Below are 16,007 nucleotides of genomic sequence, written 5' to 3' on the forward strand. Positions count from 1 at the left end.
AGATTGTTGAAAGGCAGTATCAAAAATTGTTGGGAGATAATTTAATCAAATTGTCATGACCTTTCCGACCGAAGAAATAAACCGAAGACAGATTTTCCACTGCGGTTCGGCTTTGTAAAAGAGATGACGCCGAAGGATTTTCTCCTTTGCATCCATCAAAAATGTCAATAACGCATTTTGCCTTCGAGCGCTGAGTGTTTGTTCGGCATTGTAGTCTCTTCCTTTGACAAATTAGTTTTCAACGCAGAACTCATGACACATGGCAATAATCATGTCTTCCGTTTTGTCAGTTAAACCATCTCATCCCAATCTAAGTGTAACATCTGTTTCACATTAGGAAATTTTAATTTGTGCTCATGAGGCTTAATGAGTTTGTAATAACTTTGACAACACCCGAACAAATTAGTTCAACCAGCAGTGGCTGTCTTGCACGACCGAGAAAGTTGAGTTTTTTTTATTGTCTTTTTTTTTTTTTTTTTTTTTTACAGTTTGCTATTTTATTGAAGACTGCAGGGACTTTTTCTATATAGCTTCCCCTCTGGGATGATCAGGGCTGGTGGAGACAGTGTGGACATTTCAGCAAGTCACATTCAGAGTGACAACTGAGAGATAGCTTTTTGTAACAAGTAGTTTGTCATGCTTCTGTGCTTAATTTCCTTCTCTCTACAAAGTACAACAGATAATGAGCGACAATTATAAATAAATAATGTAAGTTTACACCTTCATTATTTTCTGTGGAAATCAAGATAAGTGAAAAACAGCAGATATCCTCTTTCTCTAATCATGGCAAGCTAAGTGTCTTGAGTAAGCAAGGCATGTGATAAATTACATCTAGTAATTAAAGGAAAATCAGAGATGGTAGTGGAAATGTGTTTTTTAAAACCCAGCAGAAAGGTTAGATGCTAACTGTAGGTGCTTTGCGACATATCAAACCAATCTCGTGTGAGTGATATATGATAATGCCATGATGAAATATGGGTTTTGAAATGAATGGTTGTGTTGCCCTGCATGCTGAACACATGAATAAATCCTTTTAGCTTTTAATCTGAGCATTTGTTCTCCAGCTTGTGGCCAATTTTTTCTTTTTTTTCACCAAGGCAAAAGGGTGCATTTTTGGCATCACATTAAATAGAATTAATCAAACCCTTTTATTTCATTATTTTGTACCTCAATCACTTGCGCGGCCGTACTTTTCTAAAGTGTTTGGTTGCATAAGGCGTTAGTGGATCTCAACAAACAAGTTTCCCACTTACATGGTTTTTTTTCTCCCTCTTTTATCCTCCGTCCTTGACTACATTCAAACACACCGTAATGTGGCAAGATGAATTTCGTTAATTTCGTTTTTCCCCATTTCTCAGCTTTCCATGCTTGTTATATGCCAATAAGAGCAGAGAAAATATTTCTTGATTTCTTTGATTTCTGTTTACAGTTGGTTGGTTTATAGTCAAAAATTAAAAGCATCTACTACTACCAAAACAGCAAATAGCCACCCCACAATAACAGCGACAGGTCGTGCAGGCACTGTTAATGCTAGGTTCCTGCTTATGTAAAAGCACTGAAAGGCTAACAAATTAATCAGATAATGAACTTGATGTTTTTATGCATTTCAAATATACAGCATGTAAAAATGTGTAATTAACTTTTGTTTTACCCTTTACAGAGTTATGGTGTTGGATAATGGAAGCCTGCGGATCTCCAATGTTAGTAAATCGGATGCTGGAATGTACACATGTGTAGCCAGAAACCAGTTTGGAGTAGCGAGTAGTGCTGGCAGCCTTTTGGTAAAAGGTAAATAATTGTTCCCTATGCCTAAGCACACGAACAGTGTCTATGTCCCCCCCCCCCAACAAGTATTTCATTAATGAGTTTGTTAGCTTTTGTTTGTTGAACCTGTTTGTATTTGTATTTTCTTCAGTTTTTTCCATCTAGCCTTTGCACTAAAGTAAAGCATTTACTTTATGGAAAAACCTCAAGCGAATAGACGTCTGCTTTAAAGCTGTGAGACACAGTGTTACTCTTTAGATGAGCACTGAGCATCACTGCAAAGCTGAGGACCAAACAGCAAGGCAGAATTCCTGGTGAACTGTATACAGTCCAATTAGCTGATTGACGGTGGCTGGAGGAATTGGAACATGAGGCCCATTGAATTCTTGCACCATTATGTTTAATTCATACTTTTTTTGCAGAGTGGCACGTAGCCATGTTTAGTTTGTTGAAGATTCCTTTCCCTTTATTTCGGGCACTTTTGCCGAGCAAGGAATTTTCTGGGTCTTTCTAAAAAGCAGAGTCAACAACACTGCTCTATTAAAATGCCTTTTGGTGATTCCTCTTCACAAGTACTTTAAATTGCAAATTGCTTTGCAAAGAAGCCCAATTTTGCTGTCTTTTTCCCCCCACAGCCTCTTTACACATAGCAATGAATGCAGTATATATATGTGTGTGTATGTGTGTGTGTGTGCATGTGTGTGCCTGTATGTGTTTTCTGTCTGTGAAAGAAATTTTATTCACAAAAAATGCAGATTTATGATATTAATCAGTAATTATTCTATAGTAATGCTTAATTAGTTAATTAATATATGTCCAGATAATTTGTTTTGTGTTTTGGTTTGGTCATTTTTAGGGTTTTTTTTGACAACCAATGAAAATACATGAAATGGCAGTTTTATAGATCCTCTGCTATATTTAAAATCTCGGTGTATTCAGTTATGGAAAGCAGAACATGCTCCAGTTCCTTACATTTGTTATTTCTGAAACATTCAATTAGTACAAAGTTGGAATCATTTTTATTTTTATAAAAAAAGAGTCTCTCCTTCTCTGCTTTACAGAGGTTCATGCTGAGCTTCAGTTCATTGTTTGGCTGTCAGTCAATCCACTAATCACTCTGCATTACCTTCCCAGCACCAAGCAGCTGAAAAACACTGTTAGTTACCAGTTAAGGATCCAGTCCTGATGACTGAAAATGAATCCTGGACTTTATCATCTGCCCACAAATACAACTGCGCATTAATAAATCTTTGTGTGTAATTGCTGGATGGGTAAACAAGCAGCCTAATTAATTTGCCATATCAATATGAAAGGTGTTCCATCTGTGTGTGCTTTCTATCCTCCTGTCTCCTTAATTGCAGATAATTGGCTTTCACTTGGCTGCTCAGTGGTAAATCATTCCTAAGATTTTACCAGGAGCTGATGGCTGATGTTCCACTTCTGGGTTATTTTGACTCTATTGAGCCTCAGTCGTGCTGTTTAGGCTTCAGCACCTCATAATGTTGATATTCAGACGGATCTCTGTATTTCCTATGCTAATTCGAGCCGAGACGTTGAATTAATTTCTAAACTTATCAACCTTCCTCATGAGCGTTTGAGAATATACTGATTTTCGATACGTTTACACACTCTCGATTACCATGTGCAGAGCACACCGATGGAAACGAGGCGGCCGGTTTATGATTTTCCTTCCATTTGTAACAGGAAATAAACGTGACACTTCGGAAATCGGAAGCAGAAAGTTTTGCTTCACCTATTTTGCATCGAGAGCCAAGCTTTCCCAAGAATCACCTGGAATATACTTTCATGACCATTCGGTTCTCCTAAGGGGGTGAAGATAAACAAACAGCCTTGTTTTGACAGAGAGAATATAGACCTTTACTCCTCCTGACATGCTGCACTGGCTTGCCTGTCCATTAGATGCTTATGACATGAATGCATAATTCACATTCAGCCTGGTTTATGGTCCTCTCTACACCGCACTGAACCACACTCTGAACTGCACCACAATCCCTGCCGCTGAATGAGACGGCAAGCTGAGACGACCAAAGATTATGTTGATGCGCATCACACCGGGGATGAAATAGGATGGCTTTTTGTCTCACATAAACAGAGCTAAATTGCAGACTCAGAGCTGACCTGCCATAATGGTGTTTGAGTTTTCTTTGCACTTGTTTATTTTACTTCTTCTCTGTTGGTTATTGATTTTTAAGACCATGGTCCTGTTTTTGACACAGGGATCTAAATTATTTGAAGTATAAATACATCAAATAGGAAGGAGGTATAGGGAAACTAGCAGGTATACATGGAATGGTAAACTGGTTCTCTGTGTTTACAGACGCAACTGTGATTACCAGTCCAGCAGGTCATCTGGATGTGACTGTAGGTGAGAGCATTGTCCTGCCCTGTCAGGTATCGCACGACCCAACTCTTGACCTCAAGTTCACCTGGTTTTTCAACGAGCAGCTCATTCACTTTGGAAGCCACGGAGCTTATTTTGAAAAAGTTGGTGGGGTAAGTACAACTCCGGGTCTGAAGGGAGGTCCAGGCTGTGGCTGGAAGGTAGAAAATGATGGAAGCACGAGCTATCAGCTAGAGGCTGAACACGAACATCCCCTTTAGATCACAATCATAATGTGAGCTTCAGAAGCCACGCACACATATACACACAATTATCTGATTTGAGTTGTTTAAATGATGTTTGACGTTCATTACAGAAGCACTACAAAACAGATGAAGCACAGATTTCCTGCCTATATGTTTTAAACTCTTCTGAGATGTAAAACAAGTACTTTTATGTCATCCCCTTCTTTTTATGTTTTCTTTTGACAGCAGTGACTTTGTAAAACTAAAATCAAAAGCATACCATCAGAGGGGGAGTTTAAAGAAAGGCCACTTGGGAAGCATTTCACTCTCTATATAAGAACAACATTCTCTACATACTAATTTTTTTATTACAGATGAAAAGCTACAGATAATTGAACCTGGAAATATTTGGACATTGACACGGTTTGGGTCATTTTAGGTCTGTGGTGAAATAAAAAAAGATTTAACTGAAGTGAGCACAGACTTTTAGCTTTTATTCAGAAATATCAGTGAAATGTTTAGGTTCAAAATTAATTCAGCTGTGCTTATCTTCTGTTGCATCTTATTGTAAGCATGCGTCACACTGCTTCCACTGTGTTTCACATAGTATCATGTGTGTTTTGGAGTCTTCTCCATACTTTGTTCATCTGTTCATAAGATTACCTTAGACTTGAGAGAGCATCTTTGTAATGTTATGGGTTTACAGCAAGCCTTTTCAATTCTAGTACTACCTTTTACCTGGTGAACGGAATAATGAAGGAGTCGTTAACATTTCCAGCTTCTGAGTTGTACAAATGTGTTTGCTTCCTTGAAAAAAAAGTTAGACGCATATTGAAGAATCTTTCCTCCAAATTCAATATGACTAATCTGAAATTTAAGACAAAAATCTTTACGTTTAGCCATATTCAGCTAGCTAAATTTAGTTGTGGTGGTGTCCAAGTCTACGTATATCCACCTGACTGTGTATAGAGTAATGTGGGAACAGGGAAGTAGTTTGTGATCCATTAAAAGTAACACATTTTTTAGCAACTGTATTCCAGCTTCAGCTTTCACATTTATGATGAATCATGCAGCCTTGATTGTTTTTTTGTGTCTTTTATTATTATTATTATAACAGAACAGGAGGACGCTATTTTGCTTGTTCTGCTTGTTAATAACACCTCCTACATTGACAAAAGCAGCAACCAAGAAACTCATAATGCATTGCTCAGCCATGTGCTACGTGTGATCATCATCTTTTAATAAGGAAAAGCAATTATAAGGCCCGGGCTTCTTGTTTTTCTATTTCGTTTTTTGCTTTTGTTTGTTTGTTTGTTTATTTGTTTTTGGCATGATCATAAACGACAAGAAACTTTGCGGTTCAATATAGCAAACAAATCAGACTCTTGCATACACCGAATATGCTGACATGTTGTGAATAGTCACGTTATTAACTTACCTCATGTGTTTTGCATAAATGTGACTTTGTGGATATGCTTTATTTATTAATTAATTTTTTTGCAAAGCTGTCTGCCTTTTAATATTCATTGAGTCCTCCGTGAACTCGAAGAGAGTGAAGCCTCCACATAGAATAAAAGCGAGTCGTGACCTTATCCGTAAAATAAAAGCTTTACAACTGTAGATACTTTAAGATCCAAGTGCTGTTCCACTAAATGTTTGAATTTCAGTATTTGATTTCTACTTTCTGATGCCCTCGCTGACATTTTTTCAGCAAAGCTCAGAGTGAACTGAAAAATGTCAACTGCAAGTCGCTGAATGAGTTAACTGTAAAGTTTTATGTCACACTGTGAGTTTTGTTAACTTGCCAACATTTTACAGCTCAAAGAAAAGCTGTGCTACTTGCGTCTTATAAAGGCAATCGCTTTAAATGAATGGATGTTACTGATAAATTGTGTCACTCATGGAAAAAAGAAAAAGAAATGTTAGCTAAAATGAAAAAAAAAACATCAGACATCACCCTGTTGTGGGGTTTGACACGGTTTTTATTAATATCTGTAGATTTCAACCTGCAGAACCTCTGAAACAGCTTTTATAAAATCAGTTCATGATTTCCAGATTCCCTTGTAAACCTCTCTGACTTTTAAGGTGCATATTATTCTTTCTATTGACACAAAGTTACGGCCAGACTGAATTTTTCTGATTTTGAATCAAACACAAATTGAAGTGCAGATATTCAGTTTTAATTCAAGGGGTTTATTAAAAGGTAAACATTTAATATGCAGTTTAGCGTTTCTGACGATCAAAAGTAACTGGACCATTGATTGTTCCTTTGATTGATGACAAGCAGATAAAAGGTCTGCTGGCTCAAAATATTGTATTTGCACTTGGTCCTTCCAATATGAGGTCCAATTAGAAGCCAGTGCAAGTGAAGGAGGACTCAATGGGCTGAAACAAACAAACAAAAGTAAAAAAAATAAATAACCTAAATAAATTTAAAAGGAGTAAAAACTTTAAATGTGGCACATTCATGAAAATAATAAATGCACTGGGAAGAAAACATCTAAAATCTCTGCAAATAGATAATGACCCATATTTCCCAATGACTAAGCTGGTCACCTCAACACAATAGATCACGCAGAAAACAAAACTGAAGGCAGAGAGAACCACGAGCATTGGCTGTGGTAACAGTATTTTATGTATGTCACGCTGTGAAACAGCTTGCGAGTCAATTGTCCAGTCTCTGAAGGTCAGGGACAATATTTTTACTCAGTTGTATATAGTATTTGTATTTGTATTCTATTTTTATCTTATTGTATATTTATTTTATTTTATTCTACTGTATATAGTATTTTATTTTATTCTATTCTGTACAGTTGTATACTGTATTTATTCTTATTGTATTCTAATTTTTGCCTCATAACTTTTGCACTGTCCACTTCCTGCTGTGACAAAACAAATTTCCCACGTGTGGGACTAATAAAGGTTATCTTATCTTATCTTATCTTAATTTATGAAAATGGTAGTAATTCAAAAACAAACAGTCAATACAATAGTTTCATTAAATGTCTTAGATTAAACTACACAGGCCTTAAGGACACTTTGAAGGTTTGATTTAAGAACCACTGTGGGGGTATATAGAGGTTAAAAAAAGCAGAGTTATTGTCCAAATACTTATGGACCTAAATGGAAATGAATGCTCCTAGCTGCAGCTTTCACAGCCATTTCAGGCACAAAATAAGACCTCCTCCTGGTGTAGCTCTGAATATCTGAGCCTGTGCTTCCATTTCTGTTGCTGGAACAAATACTTTTTAAAAAAAATAATTATTAAATCAAATAGAAGTGAAAACCTGCTGAGACATGATTAGTAATCAAACCTCGGACTACAAGCAAAACCAGAAATCTTGCTTTGTATTTATCTTTTGTATCCATGACTACACTTTTTATGAGTTTTTCTAGCAGTCTCACTTGATATTGCAAGCAAGGTTATCTCACAATAACATTTTGCATACTGAGAGATCTGTGGCCTAATATATTCTTGCCTATGTTATTTTAATAATGGGTATCAAAGAGTGGATGACTTGGAGCAACTGAATTTTTATCTCTTTAAAATGTCCCTGATTATACATCAAAGTAGTTACCAAGTATCATCCTGTTTCACAGTTCCCTACTTTCACAGATAAGACATCAACTTAACATTAGCTCCAACTTTAAGCTCCAACTTTAAAGTTCAAAGCATTTGGCATTGAATGGTTGTCTGCAGAGTAAATGGAATCAGAGAGAATAAAAGGGACGAAGCTGAAAGAAGCTTTTTAATACCTCACAAAGACCTGTGCTCATAAATGATGAAATGATGAAAAGCAGCACTCAGTCATTTGGTGTGTCCCTGGATTCATGTTGTACCTTTTTCCTTCATAATGCAAGGAACTGCCAAAATAAATCACGACAAGCTCTTTTCCTTGATTTTGCAACTTTATAACACAAGATTCTGTGTTATTCCCTTTTTTGTTTTGTTTCTCCCCTGACATCTGGACCAGCAGCGATCGGATGGTGACATTATGATCCGGAATATTCAACTGAGGCATGCTGGGAAGTATACCTGTGCTGTTCAGACCAAGGTGGACAGTATTTCTATTGCCACTGATGTGGTTGTGAGAGGTAAGGGAAAAAAGCAGAAGATCAAACCCAGATATGTTTATTTAATAACTTTTTTCTTTCAGAATTTCCAAACCTGAACCAGGGCATGCAATGCCCTTATCATTGTTATTGTCTAACATTTAAACAATGTGCGTATGGACTTATGTAGTAGTATTGTGTTAGATCCAAAGTACAAAGTCGTTGTATTTTCTTGTATTCTTGCATACTTCCCAGTAATGATTTTGTCTGAACTATTGAGAAAAGTGAACCTCTTTTGGTCGTGTTTGCAGCGAGAGTCTGGGGCTGCTCAGGCCAAAGCTAAAGCGTCACATTTAGATAAATGGAGCTCGTTCATCAGTTCTCCCTCTTACCGCTGCTGAGACAGACCAGCTCTGATTACGATCGCAGCTTTGGGATAACACAGCTGGCTCTGTGACTGTGGCAGCAGCCGTGGATGTGCTTTGGTTATTATTTTGGCTGTGACACATTATGGTTTTTTTTAATGGGGCCAACAGTGACAGTTTAGTAGTTAATTGTAGCAGCTGGACATATTCATATAGTGCCACCATAGACTGAACCACAGCAGCAGCCGAGGTCTGAAGAAAAACCGCATGCATCCACGGCTTCACCTGTCACAGCCAGGCGGAGCAGCTGCAGCTGTGCTCTTAACTGGGGCTATACTGTGGAAGATCGGCCTCTTAAAATGAGAAATGAGCACTACATGCGTCGCGTAAAGAGTCACATTATCTCCTTATTCCTTAGTATTTGCAGATGGTTTTCTTGTAGCTGGCAGTAAATTCTAAGTGGACTGGAAGAGCTCACCAAATGTTCCTGTGGAGCAGAAGGAAATATAAAATGTTCACTGACCTCCATTTCGGAGACACCAGAGAAAAGGAGAAGATAATAGCAATAGTTCACTTGAGTAGCAAACAGCTACACTCACATTAAAGTGAACACATGTATTACAGCTGATTCATGAGTCGACTGATTAGAGATTGAAACAAACTTTCCTTTTTATCGTCTATGTTAACGTACCAAAAATGAAATAAAAGATTGCAAATAATTACTTCTTGTGTGTATAATAAAGCATTTTTTCCTTTTTTTCTCCCTTTTTCTATCCTATTTATTAAATTGTGCATGCTCTAATTTATCTTTGCAATCCCTGGCAGAGATTCTGGTGGCAGCGCAGCCACAAAAACATCTTGTTAAATGTAGAAAGTCTACATTTTCCAGAAAAAAAAATCAATGTTCTGTTTTTATATTTTTGATACGCATTCATTATTGTGAGTGTTGATTTTGGACTCGGTGTAATTCAGTATTGCACTCGAGCTCCACAAACACTGTCTACTCAGTCTCTCATATCACCTATAATCTTGAGCTGCTATGTATCAATATATTTGAGTAACCTGTGACTTACTGTCTTTTTAGGTCCTCCAGGCCCCCCTGTGGACTGTCAGGTGACTAAGATGACAGAGACCACTGCCTCTCTGTCCTGGGGTCCTGGCACGGACAACCACAGCCCTATCCTAAGCTATACCATCCAGGCCAGAACGCCCTTCTCTCTCGGGTGGCAGGCTGTTACCACAGGTTTGCTTATTTAAATGTGTTTGTGTGGCTAGAAAGTTTAGTGAAAGGTTAAAAAATGAGAGATGGGGTAACTGGTAGCTGTCCTTTCCAAACTCCACACATAAAATGCAGCTAACTAAAACTTCACCCTCTTGGCTAATTATCAGTGAAATCAATGAAAGGTTACTTCTGTGATGTTTTTCAGTTCCTGAGCTGCTGGGGGGGAAGCAGCTGTCAGCCACTGTCACTGACTTGAGCTCCTGGGTGGACTACGAGTTCAGAGTCTTGGCGATCAACAGCATCGGAACAGGAGAGCCCAGCAAACCCTCCAAAAAGGCCCGCACCAAAGACACGCGTATGTATCAGAAGCTCCTTGCATTTTTTCTGATGCCAACATTGGGAAAAGTGGTTTCAGGATCATTCTCATCATGTACTGAATACTTAAAAAAAACCTTATTGTCCTATTTTATTTCAGTAAACTTTCTGCTTCTGCAAGATAAGCATGACAGAACTAATAAAATTACTGATGCCTGGAAGCTTTAGTACAACAGTATTGAAAAGGAAAAAGAACTCCACTTTAGCACACTAAACAGCAGGGCTGGACTGACACATCAACACACTTTTTGCCAAAGTTTAAACAATAAAGTAGTTCAACAAAAGTTGAACTTTTTGGAAGGTTTGAGTTCCGTTACATCTGGATAAAACTATAACAGAATTGCATTAAAAGAACATCATACCCGCAGTCAAACAAGGTGGTGGTAGTGTGATGGTCTGGGGCTGCTTTGCTGCTTTACCTGGACAACTTGCCGTAATTGATGGAAACATGAATTCTGCTCTCTAATAGAAAATCCTGAAGGAGAATGTCCAGACATCAGTTCATACCTTGAAGTTAAAGCTCACTTAGGTTACGTAGCAGGACAATGATCACAAACAAACTGACAAGTTCACCTCTGAATAGCTCAAAAAAAGAAGGCTTTGGAATGACGTGGTCAAAGTCTGCACTCAAATCAGATTGAGTTGCTTTGGCATGATCTCAAACAGGTGCAATGTCAAACTTGTGAAGTACTCTTATAAGTCTGTATTTAAGGAATTTGCAACTTTTTTGAACACGTTCGATATCAAAACCTGTTTCCATGCTATGTTATTTCATGGTGAGAAACAGAATACTGGGTGTATGTGTTGGACATGACTATCTAACCCTGTTCGAATCTGTTAGTTCCCAGGTTAACTCCAGCAAGGGTGAGTGGTGGTGGTGGAGGACGTTCAGAGCTGGTCATCACTTGGGAGGTAAGCATGTATTTAAATGCATTTAGGAAAATGTTATTTAGAGTTTGTTGCTGTTGTCGTTGTTAACATCTGAATGTAAAGTAAAGGTCAAAGTAAGAGTGAGGTTGCAGAGGGCAGTCAGACATCAGCTAAAACAAAAGAATTAAAAACAACAATGTTTTCATTTTTGTTATTTCCCTAATTTACATGCGCTGGTTTTATCTCAGCTCATTGTAAGTCTCTACTGCTGTTTTGCTCCCCTCCATTGCCCTTCGCTTGACTTTTTGCTCAAAAACTTTCTAGCTTGTAAACAGAATAGAAAAGAGGGTGAGGTGTGGCCTGTGGTGTGACATCCTGTGGTCTTGAATTTTGCTTATTGTGCCTTTAACCAGACAGGATGATCATTTCGTGCAAAGTCTTGCATGTACAGTAATGCCCTCAGCTTCTTTTAGGTTTTAATATCTTCGGGATCATTCATGCATTTCTCTCTTGAGTCATTGCTCTGAGTCATCTTGTACCTTCTTAGCCTGTTCCCGAGGAGATGCAGAGCGGCCCGGGCTTTGGATATGTGGTGGCTTTCCGCCCACTCGGGGCGCAGGGCTGGATGCAGGCTGCTGTCACGTCCCCAGATGCTTCTAGATATGTCTTCAAGAATGAGAGCATCCCTCCCTTCTCCCCTTATCAAGTCAAAGTCGGGGTTTACAACAACAAGGGAGAAGGCCCTTTCAGTCCTGTGACCACTATCTACTCAGCAGAGGAAGGTGTGCACTCCTAAAGCACAAACACTGTGTCAGTGATCAGAAGCACAAATACTACATTTTCTGACAGACTTTAGTCTTTTTGTCACATTTTAATATAATATAATTTGAATATAATTCCAAGGATGTTATTGCTTAAAATAAACACTGTACTTCATAACACTGGTTTCTGGTCCTAAACATAGACTGTATATAAAAGATGGAATGATCTTCCTAGTCTAAAACACTGTTGAAGCAAGTTTCCTGTTTTCATAAAGAAGTTTAAAGTAAAATAACCTCAGTTAACACTTTCCTAATCAATCTATGGCCTCATTCATTAAATTCAAGCCTTTATGAATACAGGTTCATGCTAATGTAGTAAATCATGGCTCCATTGGAGGAGAAATACAATAAGGCAAGGAACGATTTAGGGCATGACTACTTGACTGTCCGATATGTATCTGGAAGCTCTGCTCTTTATCTGTAATATCTGTTTTAAAAAAAACAGGGCTGATCAAATCACACTCTCACAGTCCCTGATCCTGAGTCCTGAGACGGCTGGTAATTTACCTTCATGCATCTTTAGCCTAATTGCACATTTTGTCATGAATATTTAATGTAACAGGACACTACACCAACTATTGAGATTTGAGCATCATTACTGGTCTTTAACATCATTTCGGCTGATAGACCATTACCTCCAACAGCCATCCCTAGTCTTAGTTGGTGTGTAACTTTGGCACCTACACCCATACACATACACAAACACCAGAATAAGGTCATTTTATCTATAAAAGGCGGCCAGAAATAACTGAAATGTAATTATGTTTTCGCACCCAAAGTTTGTCAGTCACACAGTTAAAGAAGAAAAATCCTTTCCTCTGTGCTTTTCTTTTCTCTCTTCTCCTTCCCATCAACCCAACAACCGGTCGTGGCAGATGGCTGCCCCTCCCTGAGCCTGGTTGCGCTGGAGGTCTCATTCTGCTAAAACAGAGTTCTTCCTCCCAAGCGTCGCCAAGTGATTGCTCATAGGGGATAATCAGATCATTGGTTTTCTCTTTCTATTATTATAGGATGTTTACCTTACAGTATAAATCGACTGCAGATGGCCGGAACCGGACCTACATAAATGAAATGGAGATGTATGACAATAAATCAAGGAGGAAATGCTAATGATGTTTACATGAGAGCATTTCCCATATTATTACATTAACGTTGGTATTATGGTCTGTTAAAACCACAGGGTAAATTTATCGCTTCTGTATATTCATTAAGCCACACAGTGTCTATAGGCTTAATAAATCCATGTCTTCCTCTCTTTCCCCGGTGCCCCTGGTGTCTGTGTTTCAGAGCCCAGCAGAGCTCCAGGGAGGCTCAGGGCTCGGAGCGTATCAGCGTCCGAGGTAGAGGTCACCTGGAAGCCACTGCCCTGGAGCAACAACCGCAGACGCATCCTAGGCTATGAGGTCAAACCCACACAAGCCCACACAATAGGTCTTGTACAAACATGTTGGACAGCACCAGCAACACGAATAACTAGTGGCAATGTATCTGTTTTTGATTTTTGCAGAATAGCGTTGTGACCTTTTTGCATTAGTGTTTATATTATTCATTTATGAAGTAAACTGCAGTATATGAGGGCCCTCTGGCTTTCATGCCCACAGAGAATATTGAGTAACAAAATAGATGCAAGCGTAATCCGTGTATTCTATGTGTGTGTGTTTAGTTGCAGTACTGGAGTGAGAAGCAAAAGCAAGAGGCAGCTACGGTGATCAGGACAGCAGGGAATAAAACTTCAGTACTCATCAGGGATCTGGAAGGCAGCAGTACCTATTACGTGTGTCTGCGGGCTTACAACAGCGCTGGAGTGGGCCCACAGAGCAACATAGTCAATGTCACAACCAAGAAACCGCGTAAGGACTAAGATACTGAAGGCGAATGACAGTCTTCTTTTGTGTATTGTTTTTCTTGTTTTTGTTTTCTTCTTCCTTTTCTTTTGGCTGTAGCTGCATGGTCCATTCAGTGTATTGGATTTCACCAGTAACTGAAGAAGGAACCATTCACTGCAAAACAATGTGGCGCTTTCATTTGTGTCGCTGTTTTTTCACCGAATTGTGTTTTATGTTGTCGAGACTTGAAATGCGTTAAAGGCTTTTCTCTCACATAAAAAAAACCATTGTTCCAAACATCTAAATATTTTTGGTGGGTTTTACGGTTTTCTTCTCGCGCACATGGATACGCTGCTTCGTGTCCTGGCATCTTACTGATGCAAAGAGCGTGAAAGTAACAGACGTCAAAGCAGGTGTCGGCGTAAGTTTCTGCCACACCGTGTTATTTATGTTATTATGTTATGACATCTATACTTGAGTCCCTGTTTGCCGTTTGCAGCAGTGCATCTCATGTCATGTGAATGCAAACGTTTGAGAAAGAAGCAAGAAAATCTGAAGTTGTGGATAATGGTTTAAAGCGTTAATTGTCAGACATATGTCTTTAATCTTATGCTCACATGCGCAAATAATATAAATCGCCGTATTCTCGTTATAACATGATACAAATCTTTCATGGCTTTTTGTTACTTCCCCATTAACTTAAAAAAAATAAATAAATGGTAAATGGCCTGTATTTATATAGCGCCTTACTAGTCCCTAAGGACCCCAAAGCGCTTTACATATCCAGTCATCCACCCATTCACACACACATTCACACACTGGTGATGGCAAGCTACATTGTAGCCACAGCCACCCTGGGGCACACTGACAGAGGCGAGGCTGCCGGACACTGGCGCCACCGGGCCCTCTGACCACCACCAGTAGGCAACGGGTGAAGTGTCTTGGATTGTTCTCACTGCTCACTCCTAACAGTGGGATGATAAACTGATAATGAGAAATCTCCTTCATGCTGAGTTGGTTCATGACTGTTTAACGACTTGACAGCCTCTTTTTTTCTTCTCCCTCTTCCCCTTACCCTGCTCCCTGTGTCCTCACTCAGCACCCAGTCAAGCCCCAGTTAAAATTATGTGGAACACTTCCAACTCCAAGGTCATCCTGAAATGGGACCAAGTGCACGCCCTGGAGAATGAGTCAGAAGTCACAGGATATAAGGTAAAGTTTTACACTTCCACGGTAGACTGCCTCAGCAAGAATCAATTCAAAGCTGACAAGTAAAGGGTTTTATAGATAGTAACATAACAGAGAATGATAGACTGTTACTTGGTCCATTTGCTTCATTAGAGCACGCTGTTATTTATGAACACACTGGTTGTGCTGATGAACTTCTCAGAGTGTTATTAATAAATGGGAGCCTCATTTTATCCCCTGCATTGGTGTAATATTCTGCAGCATTTCAGTTTAACCTCGGAAGTCCTACACAAATTGCCTCCTCGCCTTAAACCAGCGGTCCTGTGATAACCCAAACACCCACAGCACCCATTATTTTTAGCCACATAGTTTAAACTGTACAACTGAGCGAGTCATCTCAGGAAAAGCATGTACGAAGTAAAATCTTATTGGCGTTCATCTTCCCGTATTGTGACATTTAACTTGCCACTGCAGCATCAAGTGCACAATAGATATTATAATAACTGCTTCAGGGTTTTTATCTTCATCTGTCTTTCCAAGTGTCACTTGGCTTGTAAATGTAAATAAATAGGAGCACGAATTTGCAGCTTCCTACGCTAAACAGGCGGAAAGTGTGAAGACTTGGTCTTAGTCGTATTATTCCCGTTACAAGTCAAGTGAAAGTGGAGAGCTTGGCGTGCGTTAAAATGGGCAGATGCATCCAAACCGCAGCTGAAAAGTCAGGACTGAAGATTTCTGGCAGTTCTGCCTTATCTCTACTGAGCCCTCTCCTCCAGTGACCCGGCACAGTCATGTACAGATATCTAAAGCAAGAGTCTCGTTCTTGTTAACTTTCAGATACTGCTCACTCCAACTCGCCGAGCTGCAGCTCACACTTAGATTTTCCTGTCAGCGCGCTAGGAAGGAAAAATAAAACACTCATATGTCGCATTGTGAG

At 39.1% G+C, this 16,007-nt stretch overlaps 1 protein-coding gene across 2 annotated transcripts in view; it reads left to right on the plus strand.

Moving 5' to 3' along the window:
* cntn3a.1 (contactin 3a, tandem duplicate 1) overlaps positions 1–16,007 on the plus strand; it is a 77,567-nt gene that overhangs the window by 59,153 nt on the left and 2,407 nt on the right. For both annotated transcript variants that reach the window (XM_082518233.1, XM_082518234.1), the window contains 10 exons: positions 1,661–1,788; positions 4,103–4,278; positions 8,328–8,445; positions 9,853–10,011; positions 10,196–10,345; positions 11,207–11,277; positions 11,783–12,017; positions 13,344–13,459; positions 13,720–13,906; positions 14,982–15,094. In XM_082518233.1, the coding sequence (XP_082374359.1) occupies positions 1,661–1,788; positions 4,103–4,278; positions 8,328–8,445; positions 9,853–10,011; positions 10,196–10,345; positions 11,207–11,277; positions 11,783–12,017; positions 13,344–13,459; positions 13,720–13,906; positions 14,982–15,094 (1,453 nt within the window). The remainder of the gene's footprint in view (positions 1–1,660; positions 1,789–4,102; positions 4,279–8,327; positions 8,446–9,852; positions 10,012–10,195; positions 10,346–11,206; positions 11,278–11,782; positions 12,018–13,343; positions 13,460–13,719; positions 13,907–14,981; positions 15,095–16,007) is intronic.

This window comes from Aulonocara stuartgranti (genome assembly GCF_965226115.1).
Source record: "Aulonocara stuartgranti genome assembly, chromosome: 20".
Taxonomy (NCBI): Eukaryota; Metazoa; Chordata; class Actinopteri; order Cichliformes; family Cichlidae; genus Aulonocara; species Aulonocara stuartgranti.